Here is a 20572-nt window from a genome sequence, read left to right on the forward strand (position 1 = left end):
CGGTCACCTTTGCACGTGCCCAGAGGTTCATCGTCAGCACAGGGATCGGACCAGAGATGTCCTAATCAGCCCAGGCCTAAGGATGCTCCAATGCAGAGAAGCACCTTATGATTCATAGAGGGCAGGAGGAAGACAAACTCACCCCACCTTGGACACACTGAGGATGGACCCCCATAGCTACTGAGGGCAGGCCAAGGCCACTACTCAGCGGGGCAGCTTAGTGGCTCCTGTGGGGTCCTGGCTTGGTTCTAGCAAAGTCCAAGGACATAAGGACACCTTGGCAAGGAAGGTGCAACAGCAGCAGCACTTTGCCACTGTCTTCCAGGGACTCTACCCCAAGGCCTGGGGGTACAACCAAAGTCCCAGCTATGCTTGAGTCACCTCCAGGATTCACACTGAGAAGATCTTGGAAAAGATCTTCACTGAGCATCAGCCCAGGATCGCCCTGGAACCAAGTGGCCACCCCCTGTGATCAGATTTAGGATCTTGTATTCAAAGAACCCTCTCTCCACCTCCCATCCTTCACATACACAAACACACACATAGGAACACACACACATGGGCACACACTCACACCCATGGGACAAGGATAAGGAAGGTACACCCTGAGATTCCTCCTGTCATTTCCAAACCAAAACTTCATCCTGAAGCAGAGAATAAGCCAGGGAGGATGGATGGGAATATTTATCTATTGTGGCATTTACAAATGCAGTTGAGGGGCGCCAGGTGCCCAGAAGAGGCAACAAAGGTAAACGACAAGCACACATAATGGGAAACAGTCTTTGAAAAGTGTTTCTGGTGGGCAGTGTGACAAGTGCACATCTGCTTCCTGACTCCTTCCACCAGCCTCTTGCTTAGCCACTTACTTGGGATGAAGGCCATGCAGGAGAACAACCTGGTGCCCCCACATCCATTTCTAAGCCAGGAAGATTCTCCTTTCCCTCAAGAAACTGTGCCACCTCCCTACTCGAGACATGTATATCTGAGGGGTCTCCCACACTCTGAAGCTTGGACAGAAAGAATCTGGGGTGTGTGGGATACTTGGGTGGCTCAGCAGTTAAACATCTGCCTTTAGCCCAGGGTATGATCCTGGAGACCCGGGATCAAGTCCCACATCAGGCTCCCTACGTGGAGCTGGCTTCTCCCTCTCCCTCTGCCTGTGTCTCTGCCTCTCTCTCTGTCTCTCATGAACAAATAAATAAAATATATATGAAAAAAAAAAGAATCTGGGGTGTGGTGGGCCCACCTGAAACCGATCAAATATCCTAGTACCCGGAACATGGCCATCACTTATTCCACTCCCATCCCCTGAGCTCTGTCCCTGACACTCTGCATATACACATGACCCTGATGAGTCTGAGGCTGTTGTAAGCCCTGAGCAGGGGATAGGATCCAGCCTGCTCTGATGACCCTTCCATAGGAGGTCAGTGGGCACCAGCAACCATCCTCTCACTCAACTTGTCAGCATGGATTGCGTCTCAGGTGAAATTTACTGTATACTTGGTCAGTTCTCTGACTTATAGGCAACCATCTCATGGGACCCTTTGAAAGGACTAGAGGAAAACTCAAGGACTGATGGAAATATGGGACTCATGAGTCACCTATCTAGTTAAGAACAGCCTGGTGGAGACCCCAGTGATGGAGGGCACAAACAGAGCCCATTGGTTATACAAAGAGCAGTGGTTCACCCACACTGGTGAGAATAAGGGCGGATGGGACAGAAGCAACAGGCCATTCCAAATAGGGTGCCGAGCACTCACACACCTGGCTAAGGGGCATGTGGACTGGGGCTGAGCAACTGTGAAAAGGAAACATGAATAGGACACACAGCACACAGGTCTCCCTACCAGATCAAAGGCTGAAGAAACTCAGACTATCCCAACTGAGTTCATTCTTCCATGTGCCTTCAGGTAGACAGAGCCAAGGCCTGCCATGAACCAATCAGGACTAGGGATCCCCACCCTAGGTCCCAGTGCCCACACCTGCTTTCTGCTGGGTCTGACAGCTGACATTCCAACAGGTGGAATGCCCCTACCAGGCCAAGGACAGGCCAACAGAGCCACTGCATTCATTCTATGTGGGAAGAGCAAGAGTGAATCTGGGCAGTTAGTCTGCAGAGACCCCACTTCCACCTCCCATGTTCAATGCTCTCACTCTTTACAAGGTAGTTGGGCCCTGATGCAGGAGGTCAGCCTCAGCAACTGGGGTCCGGCTAACTTGTTGGGGGTCATAGCTGCGTAATGAGATCAAAGGCAGCCAATTAAAATGATGGGAAGAAAATATTCAAGGACATCCACAAGTGGCCATATCAGTTCTTAAGAAAATAGAAATCTTTTTAGCAATAGCCATTCCAAGATGGAAAATTTACTTGTATAGAATTGATTAGTTGAGAAATGATCCATTTATTGTCTTCCTTCCTTCTCTCAGAGTTTTTGAGATACCCCATGATACAAAAGTCTATAAATCGATCCTTTGAAGAATACCTTGTTCGATTCCTGAAAAGAAGGGGAAGAAGAACTCCTAATTGAAATAAGAGTTAACCACCAGGTAAAGAGGATAAAAGGCCTTCTCTGGAAGGTAGAGGCAAGATGTGTGTATGTGCAGCCTGGGTGCAACATGGTGGAGCAGGGTGGGTAGGTTACAAGCTCAGATTCAACAGGGCTGTGCATTTACAGACATCTACTGAATGGAGAGCCTGCCTGGGGATGAGAACCCTGTGTCCACATGTGGAAAACGTGATATCTACCATGAGTGGTTGTAGATGAAGGGCGCCAAAATGTAGAAAGAAAATGAAGTAATTTTAGGACTTTAGTGGAAAAGTTTTCATTCCATGCTAGTTAGTTTGATAAGGAAAGGTCAATGGTAACTCTCATTAGAGGACACGTTAGAGTCTGACCAATTCCACTATACACTGTGAAAGGCCCAGATCGGCGAGAGTATGCCACTATTACTTCCCAAAATACTTGGCACTGACTAGTTCCACCGTGGGGTAGAGAACACGTTGGGGATGACTCTCCCAACAGGAAAGAATTCTGGACACACAAGCACTATTAGGAGTTCTGTTGGTGCCTATTTCTCAAATGCTCCCAATTCTGAATTAAATATTTACTTTCATCTGAAATGACGAGAGGAGAGCAAGAGCCTTTCCACTGTACAATCTCTAATCAAAGTCTGGGAATAGAGAGAGGCGGGGGATCCAGATGGGCCTGGAGTCTCAACTAAATAGGAGTCAAGGATCTGGGGACTCAGCTGGTGGTAACCGTAGGGAATGACAGGGTCCCACAAGAGAAGAGCCTGATCCTCTCTTTCAATGTCTGGAAACACGAGAGTTGAATTCCAGACAGGAATCATGCTGGGCTGGGCACAGCTACTCACCTGTCGTAGTAGGAGGGCTTCCTGTAGATGCTACAAAGAAAGAGGACACAACATCAGTCTCCACGAATGATGTGCAGAAAGAAGCTTCCCAGGCTCAGGACAAACAGAAATTCTGAAGGACCGTCCTCACTAGCACAGGAAGACTTTCTGGGAGTGGTCCTGGCGGCAGAGGTGTAAACTACACCTCAGGGGCAGGATTTCACAAAGAACAGTGTTGAAGGATTTGAACTCAAAAGCTTTATGCCCTCTCACGCTCGGCTGCTCTACAGGTTTCCTTAAAGAAGGTGCTGAGGTCCATGCCTAAACCTGAGGTACGCCAGGATGATGGGTGATGCAGGTTCCTGTCAAGCTATGAGGGAAACACCTGCCCTTCGGTGAAATCAAGAAGATGATAGAACATTGAAAGGAATAGTTTAGACAAATTAACAAACAAAACCAGAGGGCAAATATCGTGAGGATCCACCTGAGCAGATGACACTTGCATCCTCAAAGTGCTTGCAGTTGTGAGAGTTCCAGCCATTGTGGGGGCAGTTCCACAGATAGGACTCCTGCCCAGAGCAGGCCACATTGTCCAGGACAATTGGGCCCGAGCCATGACCAAAGCGGATATTTCCTGGGGCCAAGGTGGCCCAGCCACAGCCCAGCTGCCTGCAGACCACATTGCCATCATTGATGTCCCAGCCGTCGTCGCACAGTGCCCCACGACCACTGTACAGGACCTCCACACGGCCCTGACACTGGTCACCTCTGTTCACCAGCCACAGGGCCAACCCCGAATTCGTCCCTACCTGGAGACAGGAAAACTGTTTTTCTCTATGTTCTCAAAGGAAGAACTCCTGCATTCTGAGTGCAGGATAATTCTTTCAGGGTCCAGGTGCCCTGGGTATGATTAATGTTCCCCAGCAATGGGACCCTCTGAAACCGTCTCATCATCATTCCAACTCAAGGGGACACTTGATGGTACTCCAATCGTCAATTGACTTAGGAGTATTCATTGTTGGTTGCCCACAAAGTGGGATTGAGAGAGTTTTTCCGAGGCATCATGACAGTGGCTCATCTGCACCCAGCCTCCTAATACCTGTGTATGCTGTGCAAGTCTCCCGCTCTGCTAGCTTTTCTGGGTCAAAAACATTTACATAAGCCAGATCCTTTCACATTTCTCAGCCTGACATGTTCTTTTCTACTTTAGAAACCTTTGCTCCTTGTCTATCTTGACTCATAGACGACTGAAGGGATTCTCATAAGGAACTTGGAAGAAAGAGTCAGGGGTATTGAGGGTCAACATGGAGCCAGCTGTATATCCCTGTATCAAGAGCACGTGCATCTCTTAGCAGCCTCTCATCGCTCGGCCTCTCTCTATGCTGCATTGGATATACAGTGTTGCAAGCCCTGAACATTGAGGAGGATCCAGCCTGCCAAGATGTCTCCTTAAGAAGACATCAGTGCTCCCCATGGCCCATTCTCCCACTCTGCTTGTCAGCCCAGACAGCATTTCAGATAAAGCTCTTGCCACTCGCGGCCAGTTCTCTGAACCTGCATCTCTGAACTTGGAAAAAACTAGATGAAAACTCATGGAATGATGGGAAAAAATGGGAAAATTTGAATCCCATACCTCCTAAAGACCTCCCTGTTACAGACTCAGTGACTGGGAACCACAAAATGTGCCCACAAGGTCCTCAAGGAGCAATGATTCACTCCAAATGGAGAGAAAAGGGATGGATGGGAAGAAGAAAAAATTTCCAAGTGGGGTGGCCAAAGACTTAAATGGCCACCCATGGTGGTCACTTGATGGTTGATATGGTTGGAAAAGCTAGTAGAAAGAAACACAGGTCAGATACAAAGCGCATTGGTGTCGCAACAGAATCAAAGGTCAAAGGACATCATGCTATACCTACAGAGAGCAGGCCTCAATCTCCCCTGAGTAGACAGAGCCAGGCCTGCTCTCGGGAGCCTAACCCTTGTCCTACCACCATTGTCTGCCTTGATGTGGCTGGGGACTAGGGTTCCAGCAGGTTCAATAGCACTGCCAGGCTCAAAAGAGGCCACCAAGTCATTGCACTGTCTCCATGTGGGAACCGCAAGAATGAGTCTGGACACAGCTGAACATAACTCCAAGACCACCAGCTCAGGTGCAATGCTCTCACTCTTTGCAAGGCAGTTCAGCCCTAGTGCAGGAGGTCAGCCTGAGCAACTATGGTCTAGCTAACTCGTTGGGGGTTATAACTGTGTAATGAGATCAAAGGCAGCCGATTAAAAGGATGGGAAGAAATATTCAAGGACAGCCTCAAGTGGACATTTCAGTTCTTAAGAGTGAAGAAATAGCCATTCCAGGATGGAAAATTTACTTGTAAAGAGTACATGAGTTCTGTTATTATCCATTTACTGTCTGCCTCCTTTCTCTAGAGCTTTTGAGATTCCCTGAGATGTAAAAGTCTACATTCGATTCTTTGAAGAATACCTTGTTCCATCATGAAAAACAGGGCAAATAGCTCTCCTTATTGTAACAAGTGTTATCCACGAAGCCTGAAGGATAAAAAGGCTGCATCTCTTGGAGAGGCAGGCTGTGTGTTTGTGTGCATCTTGGGTGCAGTGTATGGTGGGGCAGATCTAAGTAGGTTACATGCACAAGTTCAAGTGGCCTGTGCATTTACAGGCCTCTACTGCATGGACAGCCTGTCTGGGGATGATAACCCTGTGTCCTTAAGTGGAAACATGATACCTACCACGAGTGGTTGTAGATGAAGGGCGCCACCAATCTAGAAAGAAAATGAAGTAACTTTAGGACTTTACTGGATGACTTTTCATTCTGTGCTCGTTAGTTGGTAAGGAAAGTTCAACTCCTTGCCTTCCTGATGTACTTCTCAGAGTCTGGACAATTCCACTTTACACTGTGAATGGCCCAGATGGCCTGGAGTATGGCGCTAGTAGTTCCCAATATACTCAGCACTGACTATCTACACCGTGGAGTAGAGAACACTTTTGGGATGATTCTCTCAACAGGAAAGAATTAGGGAACACACAAGCACTGGAAGGAGTCCAGTGGGAGCCTCTTTCTCAAATGCTCCCAATTCTGAATTGAATACTTACTTTGATCTCAATTGAACAGATGAGACCAATAACCCTTCCACTGCAGACTTATGACAAACCCAGGCAGCAGGCAGGTGCATGAGACTAAGATGGGCCAGTAGTGTCAACTAAATAGGAGTCAAGGATCTGGGGACTCAGGTGGTGGTAACCATAGGGAATGCCTGGGTCCCGGAAGAGAGGAGCCTGGTCCTCTTTTCCAACTTCTGGAAACATGAGACCTGAATTCAAGACAGGAATCATTCTGGGCTGGGCATAGCTACTCACCTGTCGTAGTAGGAGGGCTTCCTGTAGATGCTGCAAAGAAAGAGGACACATATCAGTCTCTGTGAATGATGTGCAGGAAGAAGCTTCCCAGGGTCAAGACAAACAAAAATTCTGAAGGACCATCCTCACAGTCACAGGAAAGACTTTCTGGGAATGGTGCTGGGGGAAGAGCTGTATACTACACCTCAGGGGCAGGATTTCACAAAGCACAGTGTTGAAAGATTTGAACTCAAAAGCTTTATGCCCTCTCACGCTCAGTTGCTCTACGGGTTTCCTTAAAGAAGGTGCTGAGGTCCATGCCTCAACCTGAGTTACACCAAGATGATGGGTGATCCGGGTCCAGTCAAGCTATGTGGGAAACGCCTGCCCTTCGGTGAAATCAGGAAGATGATAGAACATTGAAAAGAATAGTTTGTTTAGACAAAATAACAAACAAAACCAGTGGGCCAATATCATGAAGACCCACCTGAGCAGATGACACTTGCGTCCTCAGAGTGCCTGCAGTTGTGCAAGTTCCAGCCATTGTGGCTGCAGCTCCACAAATAAGACTCGTACCCGGAGCAGCGCACATCGTCTAGCACAATCGGGCCCGAGCCCTGACCAAAGCGGGCATTTCCTGGGGCCGAGATGGCCCAGCCACAGCCCAGCTGCCTGCAGACCACGTTGGCATCATTGGTGTCCCAGCTGTCGTCGCACACGGTGCCCCACGAGCCTCTGTACAGGACCTCCACGCGGCCCTGACACCGGTCACCTCCGTTCACCAGCCTCAGGGCCAACCCCGAATCGGTCCCTACTAGGAGACAGGAAAATTGTCTTTCTCTGTGTTCTCGAATGAAGAACTCCTGCATTCTCAGGGCAGGGTAATTCTTTCAGGGCCCTGGTGCCCTGGGTATGATGAATGTTCCCCAGCAACGGGACCCTCTGAAACCTTCTCATCATCATTTTAACTCAAGGGGTCACTTGATGATACCCATGAGTGTCAATTGACTTAGGAGTATTCACTGTTGGTTGCCCACAAACTTAGGATTTGAATTCTTGAGCCTGGACTTGGCATGCAGCAGGGAAAGGCAGAAACCAGTAGCCTGATCTATGCCACTGAGACTGCCTTGAACACAAGCTTCACACCCAGAGAAACGACCCTGCTGGCACATGGTGCTGTCCTAGGTTCTAGCATTCAGAGTGTCTATCTTCACCCCACTGTGGTATAACACAGACTCTGTTCCAGGCCCCAGGACTTGTTCTGTAGGATCCTTTTTTGATTTGACATGCTCCTGTTCTCTCAAGGCCCAGACATCTACTGAATCTAACAATCCTGATTATCACGACAACAGGCAGGAGTACCTGTCACTGTCATGTTGCTCTGCATACTAGAGCTACCCAGGCTCCTGGAGACAGAAAGCCAACAAAACTTCTCAGCATTAGGCCTTCTTGAGGGAAAGCCTTTTGGCACACTTAGCACCATAGCAGACATCATGATTCCTCAGTGTCCCCCGGACCCTGCCTTCTCTACCCATGAGCAGGTCTGGGGCACTGACCATATGGATACTCAGACCTTCAAGCTTATATAAAATGAGGTCTACTCTTCACAGAAGATGGATAGATGTGACGAGCCCAAGAAAAGATGCCTACCATCAGTAGTCATGATGGAAATGCAAATCCTAACCAAAGCAAGAAAGTATCCCTGCCCATTTGCATCACTACACTAAATGAGACAAAAGAAGTACTATTGGTGTGGATGCAGAGACAGTAAAATCCTGAGATGCTGTTGGACTTGTGCCCAGAGCAGCCCACATTGTCCAGAACATTTGGCCCTGACCAAAGCAGGCATTTCCGGGGGCCAAAGTGGGCCAGCCACAGCCCAGCTGCCTGCAGACCACGTTGGCATCATTCATGTGCCAGTTGTTGTCGCACACAGTGCCCCATGAGCCTCTGTACCAGACCTTTTGCGGCCCTGACACTGGTCACCTCCGTACACAAGCCTCAGGGCCAACCCTGAATCAGTCCTCCCAGGAGACACGAAAACTGTCTTTCTCTGTGTTCTCGAAGGAAGAACTGCTGCATTCTAAGTTCAGGATAATTCTTTCAGGGTCTGGATGCCTTGGATACAATTAAATTTCCCCAGCCACCGGACCCTTTGAAACCTTCTCATCATCATTGCAACTCAAGGGGACACTTGATGGTACCCCTGATTGTCAATTGATATAGGAGTATTCATTGTCGGTTGCCACAAAGTGAGATTGAGTTTTTCCGAGGCGTCATGACAGTGGCTCCTCTTCACCCTGCCTCTTTGCACCTGTGTGTGCTGTGCAAGTCTCTTGCTCTGCTAGTTTTTCTGAGTCAAAAACGTTTACATAAACCAGATCCTTTCACATCTCTCAGCCTGACATGTTCTTTTCTACTTTAGAAACCTTTGCTCCTTGTCTATCTTGACTCATAGACGACTGAAGGGATTCTCATAAGGAACTTGGAAGAAAGAGTCAGGGGTATTGAGGGTCAACATGGAGCCAGCTGTATATCCCTGTATCAAGAGCACGTGCATTTCTTAGAAGCCTCTCATTGCTCAGCCTCTGTCCATGCTGCATTGGATATACAGTGTTGGAAGCAGTGAACATTGAGGAGGATCCAGCCTGCCAAGATGTCTCCTTAAGAAGACATCAGTACTCTCCATGGCCCATTCTCCCACTCTGCTTGTCAGCCCAGACAGCACTTCAGATAAAGCTCTTGCCACCCACGGCCAGTTCTCTGAACCTGCAGGCAAGTGTCTCTTGGGACACTTGGAAAAAACTAGATGAAAACTCATGGAATGATGGGAAAAAATGGGAAAATTTGAATCCCATACCTCCTAAAGACCTCCCTGTTAGAGACTCAGTGACTGAGAACCACAAAATGTGCCCACAAGGTCCTCAAGGAGCAATGATTCACCCCGAGTGGAGAGAAAACGGATGGATGGGATGAGAGAAACATTCCAAGTGGGGTGCCAAAGACTTAAATGGCTGGATGGTTGATATGGTTGGAACAGCTAGTAGAAAGAAACACAAGTCAGATACAAAGCACATTGGTGTTACAACAGAATCAGAGGTCAAAGAACATCATGCTATATCTCCTGAGAGCAGGCCTCCATGTGCTCCTGAGTAGACAGAGCCAGGCCTGCCATAATCTCTCAGTCCTGAGGGAGCCTAAAACTTGTCCTACCGCCATTGGGTGTCTTTATGTGGCTGGGACCTAGGTTCCAGCAGGTTGAATATCACTGCCAGGCTCAAAAAAGGCCACCAAGTCATTGCACTGTCTCCATGTGGAAACCGCAAGAATGAGTCTGGACACAGCTGAACATAACTCCAAGTCCACCAGCTCAGGTGCAATGTTCTCACTCTTTGCAAGGCAAAAGTGACTATGCCCTAGGGCCCTAGTGCAGGAGGTCAGCCTGAGCCTGGTCTAGCTAACTCGTTGCGGGTCATAACTGTGTAATGAGATCAAAGGCAGCCGATTAAAAGCATGGGAAGAAATATTCCAGGACAGCCTCAAGTGGCCATTTCAGTTCTTAAGAGTGAAGAAATAGCCATTCCAGGATGGAAATTTTACTTGTAAAGAGTAGATGAGTTGTGTTATTATCCATTTACTGTCTCCCTCCCTTCTCTCAGAGCTTTTGAGATTCCCCTGAGATATAAAAGTCTACATTCGATTCTTTGAAGAATGCCTTGTTCGATCTCGACAAGCAGGGCAAGGAGCTCTCCTTATTGAAACAAGTGTTATCCACGAAGCCTGAAGGATAAAAAGACTGCGGGTCTTGAGGGAGAGGCAGGCTGTGTGTGTGCGTGCATCTTGGGTGCAGTGTATGGTGGGGCAGATCTGAGTAGGTTACATGCACAAGTTCAAGCGGCCTGTGCATTTACAGGCGTCTACTGCATGGACAGCCTGTCTGGGGATGATAACCCCGTGTCCTTAAGTGGAAACATATGATACCTACCATCAGTGGTTGTAGATGAAGGGCGCCACCAATCTAGAAAGAAAATGAAGTACTTTTAGGACTTTACTGGATGACTTTTCATTCTGTGCTCGTTAGTTGGTAAGGAAAGGTCAATTCTATGCCTTCCTGATGTACTTCCCAGAGTCTGGACAATTCCACTTTACACTGTGAATGGCCCAGATGGCCTGAAGTATGGCGCTAGTAGTTCCCAACATACTCGGCACTGACTATTTCCACCGTGGGGTATGAACACATTGGGGATGACTTTCCCAACAGGAAAGAATTCTGGAACACACAAGCACTGGAAGGAGTCCTGTTGGTGCCTATTTCTCAAATGCTCCCAATTCTGACTTGAATATTTACTTTCCTTGTTTTTATAAATTTATTTTTTATTGGTGTTCAATTTGCCAACATATAGAATAACACCCAGTGCTCATCCCGTCAGAGCCCACCTCAGTGCCCATCACCCAGTCTCCCCCATTCCCCATGCACCTCCCCTTCCACCACCCCTAGTTCATTTCCCACAGTTAGGAGTCTTTCATGTTCTGTCCCCTTTCTGATATTTCCCATTTATTTTTTCTCCTTTCCCCTTTATTCCCTTTCCCTACTTTCATCTGAATTGAAGAGAGGGGACCAACAGCATTTCCACTGTAAAATCTCTAATCAAAACCGGGCAACAGAAAGGGGTGGGGGACCCAGATGGGCTTGGACCCTCAACTAAGTAGGAGACAAGGATCTGGGGACTCAGCTGGTGGGAACCGTAGGGAATACCAGGGTCTCGCAAGAGAAGAGCCTGGTCCTCTCTTTCATTTCTACAAACACGAGAGTTGAATTCCAGACAAGATACATGCTGGGCTGGGCACAGCTACTCACCTGTCGTAGTAGGAGGGCTTCCTGTAGATGCTGCAAAGAAAGAGGACACATATCAGTCTCTGTGAATGATGTGCAGGAAGAAGCTTCCCAGGGTCAAGACAAACAAAAATTCTGAAGGACCATCCTCACAGTCACAGGAAAGACTTTCTGGGAATGGTGCTGGGGGAAGAGCTGTATACTACACCTCAGGGGCAGGATTTCACAAAGCACAGTGTTGAAAGATTTGAACTCAAAAGCTTTATGCCCTCTCACGCTCAGTTGCTCTACGGGTTTCCTTAAAGAAGGTGCTGAGGTCCATGCCTAAACCTGAGGTACACCAGGATGATGGAGGATGCAGGTTCCTGTCAAGCTATGAGGGAAATACCTGCCCTTCGGTGAAATCAGGAAGATGATAGAACATTGAAAGGAATAGTTTGTCTAGACCAAATAACAAACAAAACCAAGGGCAAATTTCGTGAGGACCCACCTGAGCAGATGACACTTGCGTCCTCAGAGTGCCTGCAGTTGTGCGAGTTCCAGCCATTGTGGCTGCAGCTCCACAGATAAGACTCGTGCCCGGAGCAGCGCACATCATCTAGCACAATCGGGCCCGAGCCCTGACCAAAGCGGGCATTTCCTGGGGCCGAGATGGCCCAGCCACAGCCCAGCTGCCTGCAGACCACGTTGGCATCATTGGTGTCCCAGCTGTCGTCGCACACGGTGCCCCACGAGCCTCTGTACAGGACCTCCACGCGGCCCTGACACCGGTCACCTCCGTTCACCAGCCTCAGGGCCAACCCCGAATCGGTCCCTACTAGGAGACAGGAAAATTGTCTTTCTCTGTGTTCTCGAAGAACTCCTGCATTCTCAGGGCAGGGGAATTCTTTCAGGGCCCAGGTGCCCTGGGTATGGTTAATGTTCCCCAGCAACGGGACCCTCTGAAACCTTCTCATCATCATTTTAACTCAAGGGGCCCCTTGATGCTACCTCTGAGTGTCAATTGACGAAGGAGTATTCACTGTTGGTTGCCCACAAACTTAGGATTTGAATTCTTGAGCCTGGCCATGCCATGCCGTGGGGAAAGGCAGAAACCAGTAGCCTGATGTATGCCACTGAGACTGCCTTGAACACAAGCTTTATGCCCAGAGAAACGACCCTGCTGGCCCAAGGTGCTGTCCTAGGTTCTAGCGTTCAGAGTGTCTATCTTCACCCCACTGTGGTATATCACGGACTCTGTTCCAGGCCCCAAAGCTTGTTCTGTAGGATCCTTTTTTGATGTTGACATGCTCCTGTTCTCTCAAGGCCCAGACATCTACTGAATCTAACAATCCTCGTTCATGACAACAGGCAGGAGTACCTGTCACTGTCATGTTGCTCTGCATACTTAGAGCTACCCAGGCCTCCTGGAGACAGAAAGCCATCAAAACTTGACAGCATTAGGTCTTCTTGTGGGTAGGCCTTTTGGCACACTTAGCACCATAGCAGACATCAGGATTCCTCAGTGTCCCCTGGACCCTGCCTTCTCTACCCATGAGCAGGTCTGGGGCACTGACCAAATGTGATACTCAGGCCTTCAAGCTTCTATATAATGAGGTTCCAATTCTTCACAGAAGACGGATGGATGAGACGAGCCCAAGATTTGATGCCCACCATCAGTAGTCATGATGGAAATGCAAATCCTAACCAAAGCAAGAAAGTACCCCGGCTCATTGCATCACTACAGTAAATGAGACAAAACAAGAAGTGTTGATGAGGATGCACAGACAGTAAAATCCTCAGATGCTGTTGGACTTGTGCCCAGAGCAGCCCACATTGTCCAGGAAATTGGGCCCGAGCCCTGACCAAACCGGGCAATTCCAGGGGCCAAAGTGGGCCAGCCACAGCCCAGCCACCTGCAGAACACGTTGGCATCATTGGTGTGCCAGCTGTCAGTGCACACGGTGCCCCACGAGCCTCTGTACAGGACCTTTCGTGGCACTGACACCGGTCACCTCCGTTCACCATCCTCAGGGCCGATCCAAAGGGAAAATGGGAAAATTTGAATCCCACACCTCCTTAAGACCTCCCTGTTAGAGACTCAGTGACTGGGAACCACAAAATGTGCCCACAAGGTCCTTAAGGAGCAATGATTCACCCGAATGGAGAGAAAGCAGACGGTTGAGAAGAAGAGAAACATTCCAAGAGGGGTGCCCAAAGACTTAAATGGTTGGATGGTTGATTGGTCGGAACAGCTAGTAGAAAGAAACACAAGTCAGATACAAAGCGCATTGGTGTCGCAACAGAATCAAAGGTAAAGAACATCATGCTGTATCTCCTGAGACCAGGCCTCCATGTGCTCCTGAGTAGACAGAGCCAGGCCTGCCACAGCCTCTCAGTCCTGAGGGAGCCTAACACTTGTCCTACCGCCATTGTCTTTCTTTATGTGATTGGGGACTGAGGTTCCGGCAGGTTGAATATCACTGCCAGGCTCAAAAGAGGCCACCAAGTCATTGCACTGTCTCCATGTGGAAACTGCAAGAATGAGTCTGGACACAGCTGAACATAACTCCAAGTCCACCAGCTCAGGTGCAATGTTCTCACTCTTTGCAAGGCAAAAGTGACTATGCCCTAGGGCCCTAGTGCAGGAGGTCAGCCTGAGCCTGGTCTAGCTAACTCGTTGCGGGTCATAACTGTGTAATGAGATCAAAGGCAGCCGATTAAAAGGATGGGAAGAAATATTCCAGGACAGCCTCAAGTGGCCATTTCAGTTCTTAAGAGTGAAGAAATAGCCATTCCAGGATGGAAAATTTACTTGTAAAGAGTAGATGAGTTGTGTTATTATCCATTTACTGTCTCCCTCCCTTCTCTCAGAGCTTTTGAGATTCCCCTGAGATATAAAAGTCTACATTCGATTCTTTGAAGAATGCCTTGTTCGATCTCGACAAGCAGGGCAAGGAGCTCTCCTTATTGAAACAAGTGTTATCCACGAAGCCTGAAGGATAAAAAGACTGCGGGTCTTGAGGGAGAGGCAGGCTGTGTGTGTGCGTGCATCTTGGGTGCAGTGTATGGTGGGGCAGATCTGAGTAGGTTACATGCACAAGTTCAAGCGGCCTGTGCATTTACAGGCCTCTACTGCATGGACAGCCTGTCTGGGGATGATAACCCCGTGTCCTTAAGTGGAAACATATGATACCTACCATCAGTGGTTGTAGATGAAGGGCGCCACCAATCTAGAAAGAAAATGAAGTACTTTTAGGACTTTACTGGATGACTTTTCATTCTGTGCTCGTTAGTTGGTAAGGAAAGGTCAATTCTATGCCTTCCTGATGTACTTCCCAGAGTCTGGACAATTCCACTTTACACTGTGAATGGCCCAGATGGCCTGAAGTATGGCGCTAGTAGTTCCCAACATACTCGGCACTGACTATTTCCACCGTGGGGTATGAACACTTTGGGGATGACTTTCCCAACAGGAAAGAATTCTGGAACACACAAGCACTGGAAGGAGTCCTGTTGGTGCCTATTTCTCAAATGCTCCCAATTCTGACTTGAATATTTACTTTCCTTGTTTTTATAAATTTATTTTTTATTGGTGTTCAATTTGCCAACATATAGAATAACACCCAGTGCTCATCCCGTCAGAGCCCACCTCAGTGCCCATCACCCAGTCTCCCCCATTCCCCATGCACCTCCCCTTCCACCACCCCTAGTTCATTTCCCACAGTTAGGAGTCTTTCATGTTCTGTCCCCTTTCTGATATTTCCCATTTATTTTTTCTCCTTTCCCCTTTATTCCCTTTCCCTACTTTCATCTGAATTGAAGAGAGGGGACCAACAGCATTTCCACTGTAAAATCTCTAATCAAAACCGGGCAACAGAAAGGGGTGGGGGACCCAGATGGGCTTGGACCCTCAACTAAGTAGGAGTCAAGGATCTGGGGACTCAGCTGCTGGGAACCGTAGGGAAAACCAGGGTCTCGCAAGAGAAGAGCCTGGTCATCTCTTTCACTTCTACAAACACGAGAGTTGAATTCCAGACAAGATACATGCTGGGCTGGGCACAGCTACTCACCTGTCGTAGTAGGAGGGATTCCTGTAGATGCTGCAAAGAAAGAGGACACAACATCAGTCTCCATGAATGATGTGCAGAAAGAAGCTTCCCAGGCTCAGGACAAACAGAAATTCTGAAGGTCCGTCCTCACTAGCACCAGAAAGTCTTTCTGGCAGTGGTTCGGGGGCAGAGCTGTAAACTACACCTCAGGGGCAGGATTTCACAAAGAACTGTGTTGAAGGATTTGAACTCAAAAGCTTTATACCCTCTCACGCTCGGCTGCTCTACAGGTTTCCTTAAACAAGGTGCTGAGGTCCATGCCTAAACCTGAGGTACACCAGGATGATGGGGGATGCAGGTTCCTGTCGAGCTATGAGGGAAACACCTGCCCTTCGGTGAAATCAGGAAGATGATAGAATATAGAAAGGAATAGTTTGTCTAGACCAAATAACAAACAAAACCAAGGGCAAATTTCGTGAGGACCCACCTGAGCAGATGACACTTGCATCCTCAGAGTGCCTGCAGTTGTGCGAGTTCCAGCCATTGTGGCTGCAGCTCCACAGATAAGACTCGTGCCCGGAGCAGCGCACATCGTCTAGCACAATCGGGCCCGAGCCCTGACCAAAGCGGGCATTTCCTGGGGCCGAGGTGGCCCAGCCACAGCCCAGCTGCCTGCAGACCACGTTGGCATCATTGGTGTCCCAGCTGTCGTCGCACACGGTGCCCCACGAGCCTCTGTACAGGACCTCCACGCGGCCCTGACACCGGTCACCTCCGTTCACCAGCCTCAGGGCCAACCCCGAATCGGTCCCTACTAGGAGACAGGAAAATTGTCTTTCTCTGTGTTCTCGAAGAACTCCTGCATTCTCAGGGCAGGGGAATTCTTTCAGGGCCCAGGTGCCCTGGGTATGATGAATGTTCCCCAGCAACGGGACCCTCTGAAACCTTCTCATCATCATTCCAACTCAAGGGGCCACTTGATGCTACCCCTGAGTCTCAATTGACTTAGGAGTATTCACTGTTGGTTGCCCACAAACTTAGGATTTGAATTCTTGAGCCTGGCCATGCCATGCCGTGGGGAAAGGCAGAAACCAGTAGCCTGATGTATGCCACTGAGACTGCCATGAACACAAGCTTTATGCCCAGAGAAACGACCCTGCTGGCCCAAGGTGCTGTCCTAGGTTCTAGCGTTCAGAGTGTCTATCTTCACCCCACTGTGGTATATCACGGACTCTGTTCCAGGCCCCAAAGCTTGTTCTGTAGGATCCTTTTTTGATGTTGACATGCTCCTGTTCTCTCAAGGCCCAGACATCTACTGAATCTAACAATCCTCGTTCATGACAACAGGCAGGAGTACCTGTCACTGTCATGTTGCTCTGCATACTTAGAGCTACCCAGGCCTCCTGGAGACAGAAAGCCATCAAAACTTGGCAGCATTAGGTCTTCTTGTGGGTAGGCCTTTTGGCACACTTAGCACCATAGCAGACATCAGGATTCCTCAGTGTCCCCCGGACCCTGTCTTCTCTACCCATGAGCAGATCTGGGGCACTGACCAAATGTGATACTCAGGCCTTCAAGCTTCTATATAATGAGGTTCCAATTCTTCACAGAAGATGGATAGATGTGACGAGCCCAAGAATAGATGCCCACCATCAGTAGTCATGATGGAAATGCAAATCCTAACCAAAGCAAGAAAGTACCCCTGCTCATTGCATCACTACAGTAAATGAGACAAAAGAAGAAGTGCTGATGAGGATGCAGAGACAGAAAAATCCTCAGATGCTGTTGGACTTGTGCCCAGAGCAGCCCACATTGTCCAGGAAAATTGGGCCCGAGCCCTGACCAAACCGGGCATTTCCAGGGGCCAAAGTGGGCCAGCCACAGCCCAGCCACCTGCAGAACACGTTGGCATCATTGGTGTGCCAGCTGTCAGTGCACACGGTGCCCCACGAGCCTCTGTACAGGACCTTTCGTGGCACTGACACCGGTCACCTCCGTTCACCAGCCTCAGGGCCGATCCAAAGGGAAAAAATGGGAAAATTTGAATCCCACACCTCCTTAAGACCTGCCTGTTAGAGACTCAGTGACTGGGAACCACAAAATGTGCCCACAAGGTCCTTAAGGAGCAATGATTCACCCCGAATGGAGAGAAAGCAGATGGTTGAGAAGAAGAGAAACATTCCAAGAGGGGTGCCCAAAGACTTAAATGGCTGGATGGTTGATTGGTCGGAACAGCTAGTAGAAAGAAACACAAGTCAGATACAAAGCGCATTGGTGTCGCAACAGAATCAAAGGTAAAGAACATCATGCTGTATCTCCTGAGACCAGGCCTCCATGTGCTCCTGAGTAGACAGAGCCAGGCCTGCCACAGTCTCTCAGTCCTGAGGGAGCCTAACACTTGTCCTACCGCCATTGTCTTTCTTTATGTGATTGGGGACTGAGGTTCCGGCAGGTTGAATATCACTGCCAGGCTCAAAAGAGGCCACCAAGTCATTGCACTGTCTCCATGTGGAAACCGCAAGAATGAGTCTGGACACAGCTGAACATAACTCCAAGTCCACCAGCTCAGGTGCAATGCTCTCACTCTTTGCAAGGCAAAAGTGACTAGTGCCCTAGTGCCCTAGTGCCCTAGTGCAGGAGGTCAGCCTGAGCCTGGTCTAGCTAACTCGTTGCGGGTCATAACTGTGTAATGAGATCAAAGGCAGCCGATTAAAAGGATGGGAAGAAATATTCCAGGACAGCCTCAAGTGGCCATTTCAGTTCTTAAGAGTGAAGAAATAGCCATTCCAGGATGGAAAATATACTTGTAAAGAGTAGATGAGATGTGTTATTATCCATTTACTGTCTCCCTCCCTTCTCTCAGAGCTTTTGAGATTCCCCTGAGATATAAAAGTCTACATTCGATTCTTTGAAGAATGCCTTGTTCGATCTCGACAAGCAGGGCAAGGAGCTCTCCTTATTGAAACAAGTGTTATCCACGAAGCCTGAAGGATAAAAAGGCTGCGTGTCTTGAGGGAGAGGCAGGTTGTGTATGTGCGTGCATCTTGGGTGCAGTGTATGGTGGGGCAGATCTGAGTAGGTTACATGCACAAGTTCAAGCGGCCTGTGCATTTACAGGCCTCTACTGCATGGACAGCCTGTCCGGGGATGATAACCCCGTGTCCTTAAGTGGAAACATATGATACCTACCATCAGTGGTTGTAGATGAAGGGCGCCACCAATCTAGAAAGAAAATGAAGTACTTTTAGGACTTTACTGGATGACTTTTCATTCTGTGCTCGTTAGTTGGTAAGGAAAGGTCAATTCTATGCCTTCCTGATGTACTTCCCAGAGTCTGGACAATTCCACTTTACACTGTGAATGGCCCAGATGGCCTGGAGTATGGCGCTAGTAGTTCCCAACATACTCGGCACTGACTATTTCCACCGTGGGGTAGAGAACACTTTGGGGATGACTCTCCCAACAGGAAGGAATTCTGGAACACACAAGCACTGGAAGGAGTCCTGTTGGTGCCTATTTCTCAAATGCTCCCAATTCTGACTTGAATATTTACTTTCTTTTTTTTTATAAATTTATTTTTTATTGGTGTTCAATTTGCCAACATATAGAATAACACCCAGTGCTCATCCCGTCAGAGCCCACCTCAGTCCCATCACCCAGTCTCCCCCATCCCCGATGCACCTCCCCTTCCACCACCCCTGGTTCATTTCCCACAGTTAGGAGTCTTTCATGTTCTGTCCCCTTTCTGATATTTCCCATTAATTTTTTCTCCTTTCCCCTTTATTCCCTTTCCCTACTTTCATCTGAATTGAAGAGAGGGGACCAACAGCATTTCCACTGTAAACTCTCTAATCAAAACCGGGCTACAGAAGGTGTGGGAGATCCAGATGGGCCTGGAGTTTCAACTAAGTAGGAGTCAAGGATCTGGGGACTTAGCTGCTGGTCATGGTAGCAAACACCAGAGTATCGCAAGAGAAGAGAAGAGTTCTCTTTCAACCTCTAGAAACACGAGAGTTGAATTCCAGACAAGATACATGCTGGGCTGGGCACAGCTACTCACCTGTCGTAGTAGGAGGGATTCCTGTAGACGCTGCAAAGAAAGAGGACACAACATCAGTCTCCATGAATGATGTGCAGAAAGAAGCTTCCCAGGCTCAGGACAAACAGAAATTCTGAAGGTCCGTCCTCACTAGCACCAGAAAGTCTTTCTGGCAGTGGTTCGGGGGCAGAGCTGTAAACTACACCTCAGGGGCAGGATTTCACAAAGAACTGTGTTGAAGGATTTGAACTCAAAAGCTTTATACCCTCCCACACTCGGCTGCTCTACAGGTTTCCTTAAACAAGGTGCTGAGGTCCATGCCTAAACCTGAGGTACACCAGGATGATGGGGGATGCAGGTTCCTGTCGAACTATGAGGGTAACACCTGCCCTTCGGTGAAATCAGGAAGATGATAGAATATAGAAAGGAATAGTTTGTCTAGACCAAATAACAAACAAAACCAAGGGCAAATTTCGTGAGGACCCACCTGAGCAGATGACACTTGCGTCCTCAGAGTGCCTGCAGTTGTGCGAGTTCCAGCCATTGTGGCTGCAGCTCCACAGATAAGACTCGTGCCCGGAGCAGCGCACATCGTCTAGCACAATCGGGCCCGAGCCCTGACCAAAGCGGGCATTTCCTGGGGCCGAGGTGGCCCAGCCACAGCCCAGCTGCCTGCAGACCACGTTGGCATCATTGGTGTCCCAGCTGTCGTCGCACACGGTGCCCCACGAGCCTCTGTACAGGACCTCCACGCGGCCCTGACACCGGTCACCTCCGTTCACCAGCCTCAGGGCCAACCCCGAATCGGTCCCTACTAGGAGACAGGAAAATTGTCTTTCTCTGTGTTCTCGAAGAACTCCTGCATTCTCAGGGCAGGGGAATTCTTTCAGGGCCCAGGTGCCCTGGGTATGATGAATGTTCCCCAGCAACGGGACCCTCTGAAACCTTCTCATCATCATTCCA

The 20572-nt window shown here is 48.9% G+C and overlaps 1 protein-coding gene across 1 annotated transcript in view; it reads right to left on the minus strand.

The window, feature by feature from the left end:
* The window catches only part of LOC144300995 (scavenger receptor cysteine-rich domain-containing protein DMBT1-like), a 110691-nt gene that overhangs the window by 18944 nt on the left and 71175 nt on the right, over nucleotides 1–20572 (minus strand). Inside the window, exons 40-52 of the mRNA XM_077877338.1 lie at nucleotides 20097–20423; nucleotides 19631–19660; nucleotides 18760–18792; nucleotides 16058–16384; nucleotides 15592–15621; nucleotides 14719–14751; nucleotides 12030–12356; nucleotides 11564–11593; nucleotides 10691–10723; nucleotides 7193–7519; nucleotides 6727–6756; nucleotides 6099–6131; nucleotides 3376–3405 (exon numbers count right to left, since the gene is read on the minus strand). Coding sequence (XP_077733464.1) covers nucleotides 3376–3405; nucleotides 6099–6131; nucleotides 6727–6756; nucleotides 7193–7519; nucleotides 10691–10723; nucleotides 11564–11593; nucleotides 12030–12356; nucleotides 14719–14751; nucleotides 15592–15621; nucleotides 16058–16384; nucleotides 18760–18792; nucleotides 19631–19660; nucleotides 20097–20423 — 1590 coding nt within the window. The remainder of the gene's footprint in view (nucleotides 1–3375; nucleotides 3406–6098; nucleotides 6132–6726; nucleotides 6757–7192; nucleotides 7520–10690; nucleotides 10724–11563; nucleotides 11594–12029; nucleotides 12357–14718; nucleotides 14752–15591; nucleotides 15622–16057; nucleotides 16385–18759; nucleotides 18793–19630; nucleotides 19661–20096; nucleotides 20424–20572) is intronic.

This window comes from Canis aureus, chromosome 29 (assembly GCF_053574225.1).
Source record: "Canis aureus isolate CA01 chromosome 29, VMU_Caureus_v.1.0, whole genome shotgun sequence".
Taxonomy (NCBI): Eukaryota; Metazoa; Chordata; class Mammalia; order Carnivora; family Canidae; genus Canis; species Canis aureus.